General features: G+C 43.0%; 1 protein-coding gene across 1 annotated transcript; it reads left to right on the plus strand.

The window, feature by feature from the left end:
- Positions 1-7,278: 7,278 nt before the first annotated feature.
- LOC138872169 (uncharacterized) lies at positions 7,279-7,692 on the plus strand. The gene has a single exon (XM_070150285.1). The coding sequence runs from the start codon at positions 7,279-7,281 to the stop codon at positions 7,690-7,692; it is 414 nt and encodes a 137-aa protein (XP_070006386.1).
- Positions 7,693-14,475: the final 6,783 nt, after the last annotated feature.

A 14,475-nucleotide genomic window follows, 5' to 3' on the forward strand; every position in this document is an offset into this window, starting at 1 on the left:
AAATCTATGAGGCAACCGAATATCAATGAAGTTTGTTAGTTTGTGGATTTGTTCACCGATGTGATTATTGATGATACTAGTGCCACAATGAATGTTGAGGATAATTTGGAAGCCGTTTTGCTCAACCTTGACAATGATGAGGAGAAAGAAGGCTATGTGGAGTGTGCGAATGCATTGCAAGTGATGGGGTTTTACACTTATGATCTCGCAAGCTATCCTTGGATATTGAAAATCAGAAGACTCCTCCATCAAAGCCCTCAATCGAGGAGCCTCCCACTTTGGAGTTAAATCCATTGCCTCCACATCTCAGGTATGAATTCCTTGGCCCTTCTTCTACTTTACCGGTTATTCTTTCTTCTTGTTTAACTAACATGCAGATAGAGTCCACATTGGAGGTGCTACAAAGGAGGAAAAGAGCAATCGGATGGACATTGGTGGATATCCGGGGCATAAGCCCCGCCTTTTGCATGAACAAGATTATTTTGGAGGAGGGTGCCAAACCATCTATTTAACATCAAAGGAGGCTAAATGAAGCAATGCAAGAGGTGGTGAAAAAGGCGATAATCAAGTGGTTGGATGCCGGGATTGTTTACTCTATTTCCGATAGCTCGTGGACCTCTCTGGTGCAATGTGTCCCAAAGAAAGGGGGCATGACTGTGATAACAAATGACAAGAATGAATTGATCCTCACAAGAACTATCACCGGGTGGAGAGTGTGCATGGAATATAGGAAGCTCAACAAAGTCACTCAGAAAGATCATTTCCCGCTTCCATTTCTTGATCAAATGCTTGATAGATTGGTCGGACGTGCTTTTTATTGCTTCCTTGATGGATACTCCGACTACAATCAAATCCTTATTGCTCCTGAAGACCAAGAGAAGACCACTTTCACTTGTCCCTATGGTACTTTTGCATTCTCGCGGATGCTCTTTGGTTTGTGTAATGCACTAGCAACTTTTCAATGATGTTTGATGGCTATTTTCGCCGACATGGTAGAGGATATTCTTGAGGTCTTCATGGATGATTTCTCCGTGGTTGGGAATTCTTTTGATGATTTCTTGAACAAGTTGAATAGGGTCTTGACTATATGTGAGGAGACAAATTTGGTGTTGAATTGGGAGAGATATCACTTCATGGTCGAGGAAGGCATTATCCTCGGCCACAAAATTTCAAATTATGGTATAGAGGTCGACAAGGCAAAAATTGAGGTGATCTCCAAACTACCTCCTCCATACATCCGTGAAGGGAGTGATGAGTTTCTTGGGTCATGCGGGGTTTGATCACCAATTCATCAAAGACTTTTCCAAGGTGGTAAACTGATAACTAGGGATTTTGACGCATTTTATACTCCTTCTTGCTTATGCTTTGATTAGAAATTCACACAAAATAGTCCCGAAAGGCTCACAAGTTGTGCTTGATTGCAGGTTTGCTCAACAAAGTGACAAAATGTCAAAGATCAGCTCAAAAGGAGTGAAACTTGCACAAGTGCCAAAGACAAGACAAGCTCAGGCAAAACAGGCCCAATGCGGCCGCACACCACTTTGTGCGGTCCGCACTAGGAGATTCAGAGAGCATGATTTCTAGACTAAGAGGCAATGTGGCCGCACTACCATTTTGGGCGGTCCGCAGAGCTAAGAATCAGAGAAGTGTCAGGTTGGAGCTTTCAAGCCAATGCGGTCCGCAGTCCATTTTGTGCGGACTGCACTAGAAGCCTCTACGGCTGCAGTCCATTCTGTGCAATCCGCGAAGCCCGAGTTCAGAGAACCAGATCTTCAAGTTCAGAGCCCTAGTGCGTCCACACACTATTTTGTGCGGTCCGCACTAATCCCGCAGGGGAAATTTTGTCCAGATTTTTTAGCTTGGTATAAATAGATTCTTTTTCCATTTTTAGGGTATCAGATAGTTTTTAGAAGCAGCTGCGCTCGTGGGAACGACTCTTGTAGCCATTTTGGGCAATTTTATCTACTTTGCAACATTGAATCTTTATTTTTATCTTAGTAATTAATTAATATGAGTTTATCTTCATCTATTTCTTGTTTTTCTTCTTTGAATATGAGTAGCTAGACCCCATAGCTAGGGTTGTGGCTCAACCCTAGTGTGAGTAATTGATGGGTCTTGTATTTTAGGGCTAAATTGACTATGGGTTTTTGATATTTGGGTCAATTTCATGGTCAATTGCTAAATTAATGATTGCAAACACTAGTTTGTGTTTAGTTGACTAGGGCTCTTCTTGAGAAAGAGAGCCTAAGTCTCTGAAATTAATCCAACAAGGAATTGGGGCGTACTCAAGAGATTGATAGCCCAAATTAAAGGGTTAAACCTCGAGAGAGTAATACCCGACTTGAACCCTAAGTTGCTTGTGTAAATTTGCATACCCAGTTGGTCTTGAGAAAGTCAATTGGGCAAAATCACTTGAACCACCGAGAGGTGTAGAGTGGGTAAAGTAGTGCAACGGTTATATCATACTCCCCAATCATGTCAATTGTGCCTTAGACTCAAGTACCCGTCAATTGACTACCTAGGTGAATGTCACTACCCTAGTTCCCTTTAAACCATTTGAATTACCCTTTTAGCTTATCTCTTAGCTTAATCTAGTTGCAATTATAATTTGTAGTTTGATAAAAGTAGAATTATAAAGAAAACCCCCAAAAATGATTAGAAGTGTAATTTGGAACACTTACGCAATCATAAGCTAAATAGACACTCAATTCCAATTCTAGCTCTCTGTGGATATCGATCCCGACCCAAAATCGGGTAAAAACTGCCCCGACCCTCTCTCGCTACATAATTAGTAGTGCGGAGTAGGTTGTGATCACTTTTTGGCACGTTGCCGGGGAGCTAACGATTTTGGCTATATATTTAGTTAGTTTTGTGTATTGTTCTTCTTTCCTTCTTTGTTACTAAATTATTTGTGTCACAACTCAGGTACCAAATGGCAGCGAATAACGCTAATGACCCTCTTGGAAACGTGATTGCGGGGGAGGAGGTAGATTATGTCGGAGATGATGAGGTGCCTCTTATACCTCAAGGACAACGTAGAGGCCGCAATGCCAATGCTAATACCAATGACAATGTTCCAGACCCTCCTCCGCCACCTCCTAGAGTGGCTCCCATAATACTTCCGAACCAGGGCTACGCGAGTGCTATTGTCCCACCCCGAATCTGGGCGGGCAATTTTCAGATAACCAATGTGATGTTGACCTTACTTGAGCAGCGTGGGTATTTCACGGGTGCTACAAATCAAAATGCCTACAAACATCTCAAGGGGTTCGTGGATACATATTGGGGAAGCAAGCAGACGAATGTGTTTGAGGATGCTCTTAGGTTGAGACTCTTCCCATTCTCACTTCGAGGGGAGGCATTAGATTGGCTCGAGAGACTTCCCAACCATTCCATCACACATGAGTTGGGGATAAATTCATTGCTAATTTTTTCTCGCCAGGGCATATGGCAATATTGCGTGATGAGATATTGGCTTTCAATCAAGAGCCCACGGAACCTTTAAATGATATTTGGGAGTGTTATAGAACAATGGTGAAAGAATGCCCCAACAATGATATGACCGAGGCTATGATACAACAAACCTTCTACCGGGGCATCAATAAACCAAATCAATGCATAACTTGCTGGGGGCAACTTTATGAAGCTGTCGTATGATGAGGCATGTGATATACTTGACGATATGGCTGACATTTCTTCTGCATGGCAAAGTAGAGCCAATGTGCCTCAAGGTGACCCCATGGTTATTCATTTGCACAAGGAACTACATGATCACGGTCAAGCTATAACTGAGCTTACAACTACTATGAACCAATTGGTAAAGGTACAGTTGCAACAAGTTCAAACTCCTCGCCAAGTGAATGCCATGGAGGGTGTTAATATGCTTGTCAACAAAAGAAGGCAACAAAACCAAGGGAATTTTGAGCAATTTGATGATGATTGTGATTGATTTCAAAATGATGGTTATGATGACCAAAGTAAAGAGGTTCAATATGTAAAAAACTATCAAGTCCAACGGGGCAACTCTTCCCACCAACAATAGTGGAGACCTCAAGGCAATTAGGGCAACCAACAACAAAACAGTGGTAATTGGGGGAACATAAACCAAAACAACAACTGGGGCAATCAGAACAACAATCAAGGCAACCAAGGGAATTGGAATGGTAATAACAACAATTGGGGTGGCAATAACAGTCAAGGTGGATGGAACAATGGAAACCAAGGAAATCGGGGGCAAGGCTTTCAAAGGCCCCTAATGTACCAAAAACCGAACAATCCACCCCCATTTCCATCTCAAGGTCCTAGTTCTTCTGGCAATGATATGAGCAAAATTGAAATGATATTCGAACAGATGATGAAGAAGAATGCGGACAGATGCATAGTTAGCTTCCCACAATACCTCTATCAGAAGCTTGGAAGTACAATTGGGCCAAATCTCTCAATTTTTAAATACTCGCCCTAAGGGTGCTCTACCAAGTGATACGATAGTGAACCCGAAGGGTGGGAACAATCATGTTATGGCGGTTACAACGAGAAGTGGGAGAGGCGGTGCTGTGAATGCCTCCAACCAAAAGCAAATCTTGGATGATGATGTTGAATTGCAAGAAAATGAAGTCCCTTTGGTAGTTGAAGATGTTGTTGATGGAAATGTGAACAATGAAGTGAGGATTGATATTCAAGATGTCGAGGTGGAAACTCAAAATGATGTAAACCCATCTAGGAAACACATAATTGACATGCCGGAGCCGGTTGTGCCTAAAGCCAAGACACCTTTTCCAAGGCCACCTCCACCTTATCCTCAAAGGCTCGCAAAGCAAAAGAATGTTAATCAGTTTAAAAAGTTCATTGACATGATGAAGAGCTTATCTATTAATGTGCCTTTGGTGGAGGCACTTGAACAAATGTCGGGCTATGCAAAATTCTTGAAAGACTTGGTCAAAAAGAAGCGTTCTATGGATTGTGAAACTATAAAGATAACTCACCAAGTTAGCGCTATAGTGCATTTAATGGCCCCGAAGCTTGAAGATCCCGGTGCTTTCACCATTCCTTGCACCATTGGGAGTGCGGATTTTGCCAAGGCTCTATATGATTTGGGAGCTAGTATCAATTTGAGGCCCTACTCAATTTTCAAAACTTTGGGTATTGAGAAACCTAGGCCGACTTCCATGAGGTTACAAATGGCGGATAGATAGATAAAGAGACCCTTGGGTATTATTGATGATGTGCTTGTCCGAGTGGACAAATTTATCTTGCCAGCTGATTTTGTGATTTTGGACTGCAAGGTGGACTACGAAGTTCCTATCATACTGGGTAGACCTTTCCTAGCTACGGGAAGGCATTGGTAGATGTGTAAGTAGGGGAACTCACCTTCCAAGTGGGTGATGAAAAGGTGGTCTTTCATGTGTGCATATCTATGAAGTGGACCAACAGTACCGAGGTGTGCTCTTTTGTTGACCTCGTCACAATAGTGATAATTGATGACACCAGTGCAATGATCAATGTGGAGGACCCATTGGAGGCCATATTGTTGAATCTTGATGTCAATGAGGATACAAGCCGAGTGGAGTGCGTGAATGCTTTACATGGAATGAGCTCTTATTCTTATGAGCATAAGAAATTGTCTTTGGATCTCGAGAAAAGAAAGACTCCACCAACTAAACCTTCAATTGAGGAGCCTCCGGTGTTAGAGTTGAAGCCACTTCCTCCACACCTCAGGTATGAGTTCTTAGGCTCAAATTCTACTTTGTCAGTTATTCTTTCTTCTTGCCTTACTAACATGCAGGTTGATGCTACATTGGCGGTGCTTCAAAAGCGGAAAAAGGCAATTGGATGGACTCTAGCTGATATTCGGGGAATAAGCCCCGCACTCTGTATGCACAAAATTATCTTGGAGGATGATGCAAAGCCTTCCGTGGAGCATCAAAGAAGATTGAACGAAGCAATGCAAGAAGTTGTGAAAAAAGAGGTGATCAAGTGGTTGGATGCCAGGGTTGTGTACCCCATCTCTGACAGCTCTTGAACTTCGCCGGTGAAATGTGTGAAGGGTGGCATGACCGTGGCTACAAATTCTCAAAATGAGTTGATTCCTACAAGAACAGTCACTGGTTAGAGGGTATGCATGGACTACCGCAAGTTGAATAAAGTGACCCGTAAGGATCACTTCCCTTTGCCTTTCCTTGACCAGATGTTAGACCGACTTGCTGGGCGTGCCTTCTATTGCTTCTTAGATGGGTATTCTAGGTACAACCAAATCTTGATTGCTCCGGAAGATCAGGAGAAAACCACATTCACTTTTCCATATGGCACTTTTGCCTTCTCTAGGATGCCTTTTGGGTTGTGTAATGCACCGGCTACATTTCAGTGGTGTATGATGGCCATTTTCACCGATATGGTGGAAGACATTTTGGAGGTGTTTATGGACGATTTTAGTGTTGTGGGGGACTCATTTGATGAATGCTTGAAGAATCTTGATAGGGTGTTGGCCCGTTGTGAAGAAATCAATCTTGTTCTCAATTGGGAGAAATGCCACTTTATGGTGGAAGAAGGAATTGTTCTTGGGCATAAAATTTCGAAGCATGGTATTGAGGTAGATAAATCAAATATCGATGTGATTTCAAGGCTCCATCCCCCTACATCCGTCAAGGGAGTTCGAAGTTTTCCTGGGCATGCGGTGTTTTACCGGAGATTTATCAAAGACTTTTCAAAGGTAATGAACCCTTGTGCAAGTTGTTGGAAAAAGATGCTAAGTTCGTGTTTGATGAGAAATGTATGCAAGCCTTTGAACTTCTCAAGCATAAGTTTACCACCACTCCTATCATTACAGCGCCTAATTGGAGCTTGCCCTTTGAGCTCATATGTGATGCGAGCGATGTTGTAGTTGGGGCGGTTTTGGGTCAAAGAGTGAACAAAATATTTCATCCAGTGTATTATGCGAGCAAGACAATGAATGATGCCTAAGTGAACTACACGGTAACCGAGAAAGAACTTTTGGCTATTGTGTTTGCTATGGAAAAATTCCGGCCATATCTTATGGGTGCCAAGGTTATTATTCATACCGACCATGCCGCACTCCGGTACTTGATAACGAAGAAGGATTCCAAATCTAGACTGATGCAATGGGTCTTGTTACTTCAAGAGTTTGATTTGGAGATTGTGGACCGAAAAGGTAGTGAGAACCAAGTGGCGGACCACTTGTACCGCTTGGAGGAGGAGGGGAGGCCTCGTGATGTCCTAGAGATAGATGATTCATTTCCTGACGAACAACTCCTTTCGGTGTCGATGAATGTTATGCCATGGTTTGCCGATGTTGCTAATTTCCTTGTGACCGGTATAATCCCATGTGAGCTCTCTTCTAACCAAAGGAAGAAGCTCAAAAGGGATAGTTTGGAATTCTATTGGGATGAGCCATACTTGTTCAATATTTGCACGGATGGTGTGATCCGAAGGTGTGTCCCAGAGGAGGAGAAATTGAGTATCTTGGAGGCTTGTCATTCCTTTCCTTATGGTGGCCATCATGGAAGGGCGAGGATGGCTTCTAAAGTTCTTAGTTGTGGGTTTTATTGGCCAACTTTGTTCAAAGATGTAGGTGGTTTGGTTAAGAGATGCGACGAATGCCAAAGAGCGGGTGGAATTTCGAAGAAAGATGAGATGCCTCTCAATATCATCCTTGAGGTTGATACTTTTGATGTATAGGGCATTGATTTCATGGGCCCATTTGTTAGCTCTTGTGGGAACACTTACATTCTTGTAGCGGTGTACTATGTTTCAAAGTGGGTTGAAGCCGTGACTTTGCCCAACAATGAGGCCCGAAGTGTTGTTGCATTTCTCAAAAAGAGCACTTTTACAAGGTTTGGTACTCCTCGTGCAATCATCAGTGATGGGGGGTCTCATTTTTGTAATAGAGCTTTCGATACCTTGCTTTCAAAGTATGGTGTCAATCACAAAGTTTCTACTCCCTACCGTCCTCAAGCAAGTGGTCAAGTTGAAGTCTCCAACAGGGAAATAAAAAGCATATTGTCAAAGACGGTCAATGCAAATAGGACCGATTGGTCAAAGAAGTTGGATGACGCTCTATGGGCTTATAGGACTGCTTACAAGACTCTGATTGGTATGTATCTGTATCGGTTGGTGTTTGGGAAAGCTTTCCATCTACCGGTTGAGTTAGAGAACAAGGCTATGTGGGCTTTGAGGAAGCTTAATCTTGAGTGGGATGTTGCAGCCAATCTTCGTGTGGAGCAGCTTAATGAACTTGATGAATTTAGATTCCATGCGTACTCCAGTTCATCCTTGTATAAGGACAAGATAAAGTACCTTCATGATAAATATGCTCATGGAAAGGAGTTCAAAGTAGGTGATTTGGTTCTCTTGTTCAACTCCTAGTGACGTCTGTTTCCGGGAAAGCTCAAATCAAAATAGAGTGAACCTTTTGAAGTGGTGTGTGTGACCCCGTTTGGTGATCTTGATTTAACTAACAAAAATGGTGAAGTTTTAAGAGTTAATGGGCACCGGGTCAAGCATTATCTTGGAAAAATTGATGACAACCATGTGGTGGCACTTCCCCATTTCAAATGATGTGATGGTAACTTGCGTCGTGCCCCGATTTTAAATCAGGCGCTTCTTTGGAGGCAACCCATGCATTTTTCTTCCTGTTTTTCTTTGATTCATTGTAGGATAGGATTTATTTTTGGGTTAATTGGTTGTGAGATGTTATAGGATTATGTTGGTGTAGTGCAGGACATAGTGGAAAAAAGTGCCAGGTGTCTGAAATTGTTAGTGCGTCCGCACTACATTTAGTGCGGACTGCACTAGTGAAGGGTGAAATGATGACCTCTCCAAAGTTTACCACCGCGGACGCATTACATTTTTTGCGGTCCGCAGTGCACCACTGCGGCTGCTGTCCATTTTTGTGCGGACCGTAGTGGGTTACTTGGTCAAACTTGGAAAAAGCTGTGTAGTGCGGATCGCGGTCGATTTTGTGTGGTCCGCACTGGTTAATGAGACTGGGCCCAAGGTCCTTTTCTATAAATAGAGCCTGAGGCCCTCCTTTTACCCTTTTCGAACCCTAACTCTTAAAACTTATACAAGCACTATTCATCACCATCTTTGTTCGTAATTAACTGCTTGGACTTGTTACTCTTCATTAACTCTCACTTTATTAATTACTTGCCATTGCTTGCCTCTTAATTGTTCAATTTTATTAATTTCTTTTGATTTTAGTTTTTTTTGTTTCCCTCTCTATGTTTCCCGTAGTTTTTCTTCAATTGATTAGGTTAGGGTTGTAAATTTCTTAATTAGAGTATGCTCCTGTAGTTAAAAATAATGGGAAATCACTTAGGGGCATTGTTTAGGTATTAATTATGCTTAAAATTAAAAATCCGTTAAACCGTAACTTAGTGCCACAACTGGGCACTTAGTGCGGACCGTAGTCATTTCTGTGCGGTCTGCAGTTCCCCAGTGCGGTCCGCAATACCATTTTATGCGGACCGCATTGATGAAACTTCTGAAAGCTGAACTTTCGGCAGTGCGGCCGCACTACATTTTGTGCAGACCGCATTGGCCCCAGTGCAGCCGCACTATATTTTGTGCAGTCCGCACTGTCTAGATACAGAGGGTGGGTAGTCTGAATCCCACCCCTATGCGGACCACATGGCCATTTTGTGCCGTCCGCATTGGGTACCTTCTGCAACATGTCTGCAACTCTTTTCTTCTATCTATAATTCTATTTCTTGCCTGCTGCTATTGATAATAACAAAGTCATTTGAATTGTATTTGCAGACAATGGTACAACAACGAGGCAAAAGATCTAAACAACTTGACAGAGGTAAATCTTCCCGGGGAGGGAAACAGAAAATGATAAGACTCACTCCCCAAGCTAGGCAAAACATCGAGAATATGAGGAAAGCGATAAAAGCCGCTGACAGAGCCATTGACATGTCGGGGAGTAAGTACGAGCCCTCACCGGAAATTTTTTTAGACTCTGTTCCTGAATACATCCCTGACTGGCCGGAGAGGCATACATTGAGAGACACTCCTCCACCATCACCCACTACCCAAGCTCCAACACATGTGAATTTTGAGTCGTCTGAGGGCTCAGTAGCAAGTAGGGGGGAATACTCCACCTCTCCCACAACTTCATTATCTGGAGAGGATGCAATACGAGGTGAGGAGGAAGTAGAGGGAGATGAGGGAGTAGCAGAAGGAGGTGAGCCTCATGTTGGAGGCGTTGCTAGAACTAGAAAGCCTGAGGCTTGAGAGGACAGATTTGTGAGTGAGGTGGCGTACCATAAATTTCGGGAGTGGTGGCCGGTGAGAAAGTTGATCCCGGAGAGGAGCTTCATAGATAGAGACTTGCTACCTCACAAACCCAACGTGAGGAGGCAGTTTAGGACGAGAGTTGGATGGGAGAATTTTTTGGATGACTGTGTGGATGCCAACTAACACTTGGTCAAAGAATTCTACTGCAACGTAGCCCATATCAAAAAGGTCTCCAAAGTGACCAAAGTTCAGAATCTGAAAGTGTTATTCGACGGAAAGTCGATAAATGAATACCTTGGCTTCAATGAGGAGGATGAAACCCTGTACATGGCAAAGATGGAAATGGGCGAGGAGGTCCGTCCACGGTTGGCACAATACCTGGCAATCCCAGGTACCACCCCGGACTAGTTGACTACTGGAGTTAATATCTTAAGAAGGAGTTTGAACTTTGAGGCACGGGGGTGGGAGACCTTTGTATGTAGCCGGTTGGATCCCACGACATATGATAACTCTCTTCCTCTCCACCGGGCTGTTTTAGTGGCTTCTATCATGGTGGGGTACCCCATTAACGTGGGAAATGTGATGTCACAGATTATTACCATTGTGGGTACGGAGCATGACAAAAACTATCCATTCCCCAGTTTCCTCACGATGTACTTTGGGGACTTGAAAGTGGACAAGAGGCCCTTTGACATCAAAGTCAAGATGAAAGCCTAGTTTTCTTGGTACAACATGCAGGGGTATGACAATCCCAAGAGCAAGAACTTCAAAGGTACAACTACTGCTCCAATTAGCCAATCTGAAGAGCCAATTGTGGTAGTGGCTCCTGCTGAGCCTACCTCCACTTCCACAGACACCCCCTCCTGGTATTTCCACATCCACAACCATTCCTACTAGTCCATCCACCTCAGCAAGCCCGGAGATTCCATCTTCCCGGGCCCATCCTATTATTGCTCACCGACTGAGCCAGGTGCTTCTTAGTATAAAAAACTGGATGCAGACTACCTCATCCAAGTTGTCCATACTCACTACCGTGGTTGAGGCTCAGTCGGCACCTCCATCCCCACAGGTTCCCCAGTCAATCGAGGATGCTCTTAGAGAGATTTTAGACAACCAGAAGAAAATCCTCGACACTCAGGCAATTCTGTCAACGGCAGTTGATTCACATAGCAAGGCTCTCAGGAAGCTTGCTCGGGAGCACAAGAAGTTGAGGAAGACACAGGCCTCCAAAGAGTCTGTGAAGGAGCCGAGAGTAGATGTAGACAGACTGGAGGCGGATCACCTTCCTTTAGATTTATTGCTCCAGGACCCAGCATCAGTAGTTCATCTAGAGCCGGAGCAGTCACAGAGGCCTCCCAAGAGGAAGAAGATGATCCCTCGAGCTGATGATGCAGTCATCTAGCTTGCTGACCCACATGAGACCTCTTCCAGTCAACCACAGGGTGCACTACCTACTGAGCCTGTCTAGGTCCAGGCCCAGGTCCTAGTAGCAGAGCAGCATACCACAGGGTACCAGTCTGAGGTCCCCGAGCACAAAGAGGACCCAGGGACCACACATGACCCTATGCAGATAGACAGGCCATAAGGAGTTTCTTATATCCTTTTTCCTCTTATCTTTTTGGTGCTTTATTTAGACTAGTTGGCATTGGGGACAATGCCAGCTTTCATTTGAGGGGGTAGGCCCTACCTGTTATTCATTCAGATGATTGTATATATATTTGATACATTTTTATGCTTTCTTGATTTTTAATCTTTGGTCTGTATATAATTTTGACATTTTGTTACATTTATCGTACTTTTATTTTACTTTGGATCTGTATATAAAGTTATGTTACATTGTACATATTCATCCCATCTATTGTATACTCAAATCCCCTCTTGTATATATTAATTCTATTTTCCGCAAATTTTTCGTTCTTAGCTTCTTATTTGTGATTCGTAGCTTCTTGTTTTTAAAGTTTTCAATAAGCCTTTGGTTTTCTTAATGCTACGGTTCTTTCCAAAGGTGGAGTGTTGTGTGAACCGGGTGGCTCTTTCCAATTATGGATGGCGTGACAACCTTCTTAAGGGTTTGAGTCCGTTTTACTTTTTGTTTTTAATAGTTGGTAGTTAAGGGTACCTCAAGCAAAGCTTCACTTGGGCCTAGCACATTTGCCTTTGATCTCACGGTCAAAACTAAATTGTTGTGTTTAGGATGGTGAAAGTCGTGACCTTGAAACTCTTGTGTTGACCGTTAATCATCAAGTGGTTGTTCGGGACCATTGTATGCTCAAATCGTATCTAAGGTCGTTGTGGGTCCCCGACTATATGTCTTTAGCAATCCCTTAGCTTGTGCGGTGAGTAATTGAATTGCAAGTCCAAGTCCCGAGCCATTGGTCTAGAACTTGCCCTGAATGTTTGTTGAGGCAAAATCCTAAGTGAATTTTGACTTGAGACATGATTATAGGCTCTCCTTGATCCAAATGATAGTTTGAACAATTCCATAGCCTATCAATGATAAGATCCCTAGTCAACCCTCTTGAGCCTTGGAACTTTTTTTTTCTTTCAAGAACCATGATACAAGCCTATACCCGTTCTAAAAGATACCCTCTCTTGGCACCTGATCTTTCCTTTAGCACATGGCAAAAGTATAAGTTTGGGGGGAGAGACGATGATTGCAACAAAGTGGTAAAAAGGCACAAAAATGAAGAAAAGGAAAGGCAATGAAAAAAAGAAAGAAAAGCAAAAATACAAAAAGAATGTCCAATGTGAAAAAGAATAAAAAAGGATTCAAGAAAAGCAAAGAATGAAAGTCGTGGAAAGTTGAAAAAGGAGACAAGGTTTGAAATGCATAAGAAAGAGTGACAGTGTGTCTCTCTAACCCCTTAGAAAGAAGTGAAATGACTCAAAGAGTCAAGTGAACGTGTGCCAAATGAATCAAAAGAAGTGCTTAAGGGAAGATGGAACCTACTTAGACCAAAACATTCCTTACCTTGAACCAAAAGCCTTCACAATGTTTCCACAAAAGCCCTATATGATCTTGAGTTGAATGAAGATTACATTAGTGGATACTCACATAAGGGGCAAACATATGGTACTTAGAGCCGGACTTGTGATTTTTTTTTGAGAGAGATGAGTGAATTTCCATTAACCTAGTTTTGCGTGCCACTATTCTAAAGGTGAGGCTTGCTTAGGGAGAGTTGAGGATGTGTGAGTTTGAGTTCCAGAATGACCAAAGTAATTGAAAGAGTTCTTTGATGTGTTGAGTCAACCCTTGATGCTCTTGTGTCGCACTTAACCCATGGTGTTTCAATGAGTAAATATTGTTAATGATTCATTTGTATTGAGGGCAATTGTTAGTCCTAATTGATGCTAGTTGAGGTGCTTTAGGACAGCTGAAAACTTCTTGGATTTTCCCTTAAGGGGTGGGTCTTATTTTGTTTGTTTGAGGACAAGCAAAAGCTTAAGTTTGGGGGAGTTGATAACTAGGGATTTTGACGCATTTTATACTCCTTCTTGCTTATGCTTTGATTAGAAATTCACACAAAATAGTCCCGAAAGGCTCACAAGTTGTGCTTGATTGAAGGTTTGCTCAACAAAGTGACAAAATGTCAAAGATCAGCTCAAAAGGACTGAAACTTGCACAAGTGCCAAAGACAAGACAAGTTCAGGCAAAACAGGCCTAGTGCGGCCGCACACCACTTTGTGCAGTCCGCACTAGGAGATTCAGAGAGCATGATTTCCAGGCTAAGAGGAAGTGCGTCTGCACTAGGTTTTGTGCGGTCTGCACTGAAGGCAATGCGGCCGCACTACCATTTTGTGCGGTCCGCAGAGCTGAGAATCAGAGAAGTGTCAAGTTGGAGCTTTCAAGCCAATGCGGTCCGCAGTTCATTTTGTGCGGACAACACTAGAAGCCTCCACGACCGCAGTCCATTCTGTGTGGTCCGCAGAGCCCGAGTTCAGAGAACCAGATCTTCAAGTTCAGAGCCCTAGTGCGGCTGCACACCATTTTGTGCGGTCCGCACTAACCCCGCAGGGGCATTTTTGTCCAGATTTTCAGCTTGGTATAAATATATTCTTTTTCCATTTTTAGGGTATCAGATAGTTTTTAGAAGCTGCTGCGCTCGTGGGAAAGACTCTTGTAGCCATTTTGGGCAATTTTATCTACTTTGCAACATTGAATCTTTAATTTTATCTTAGTAATTAATTAATATGAGTTTATCTTAATCTATTTCTTATTTT

The sequence above is a fragment of the Nicotiana sylvestris genome, chromosome 1 (genome assembly GCF_000393655.2).
Source record: "Nicotiana sylvestris chromosome 1, ASM39365v2, whole genome shotgun sequence".
Classification (NCBI taxonomy): domain Eukaryota; kingdom Viridiplantae; phylum Streptophyta; class Magnoliopsida; order Solanales; family Solanaceae; genus Nicotiana; species Nicotiana sylvestris.

What these genes read in the sequence shown, in the direction of transcription:
- LOC138872169 (XM_070150285.1), top strand. Translation starts at nt 7,279, where the DNA reads ATGAATGTTATGCCATGGTTTGCCGATGTTGCTAATTTCCTTGTGACC.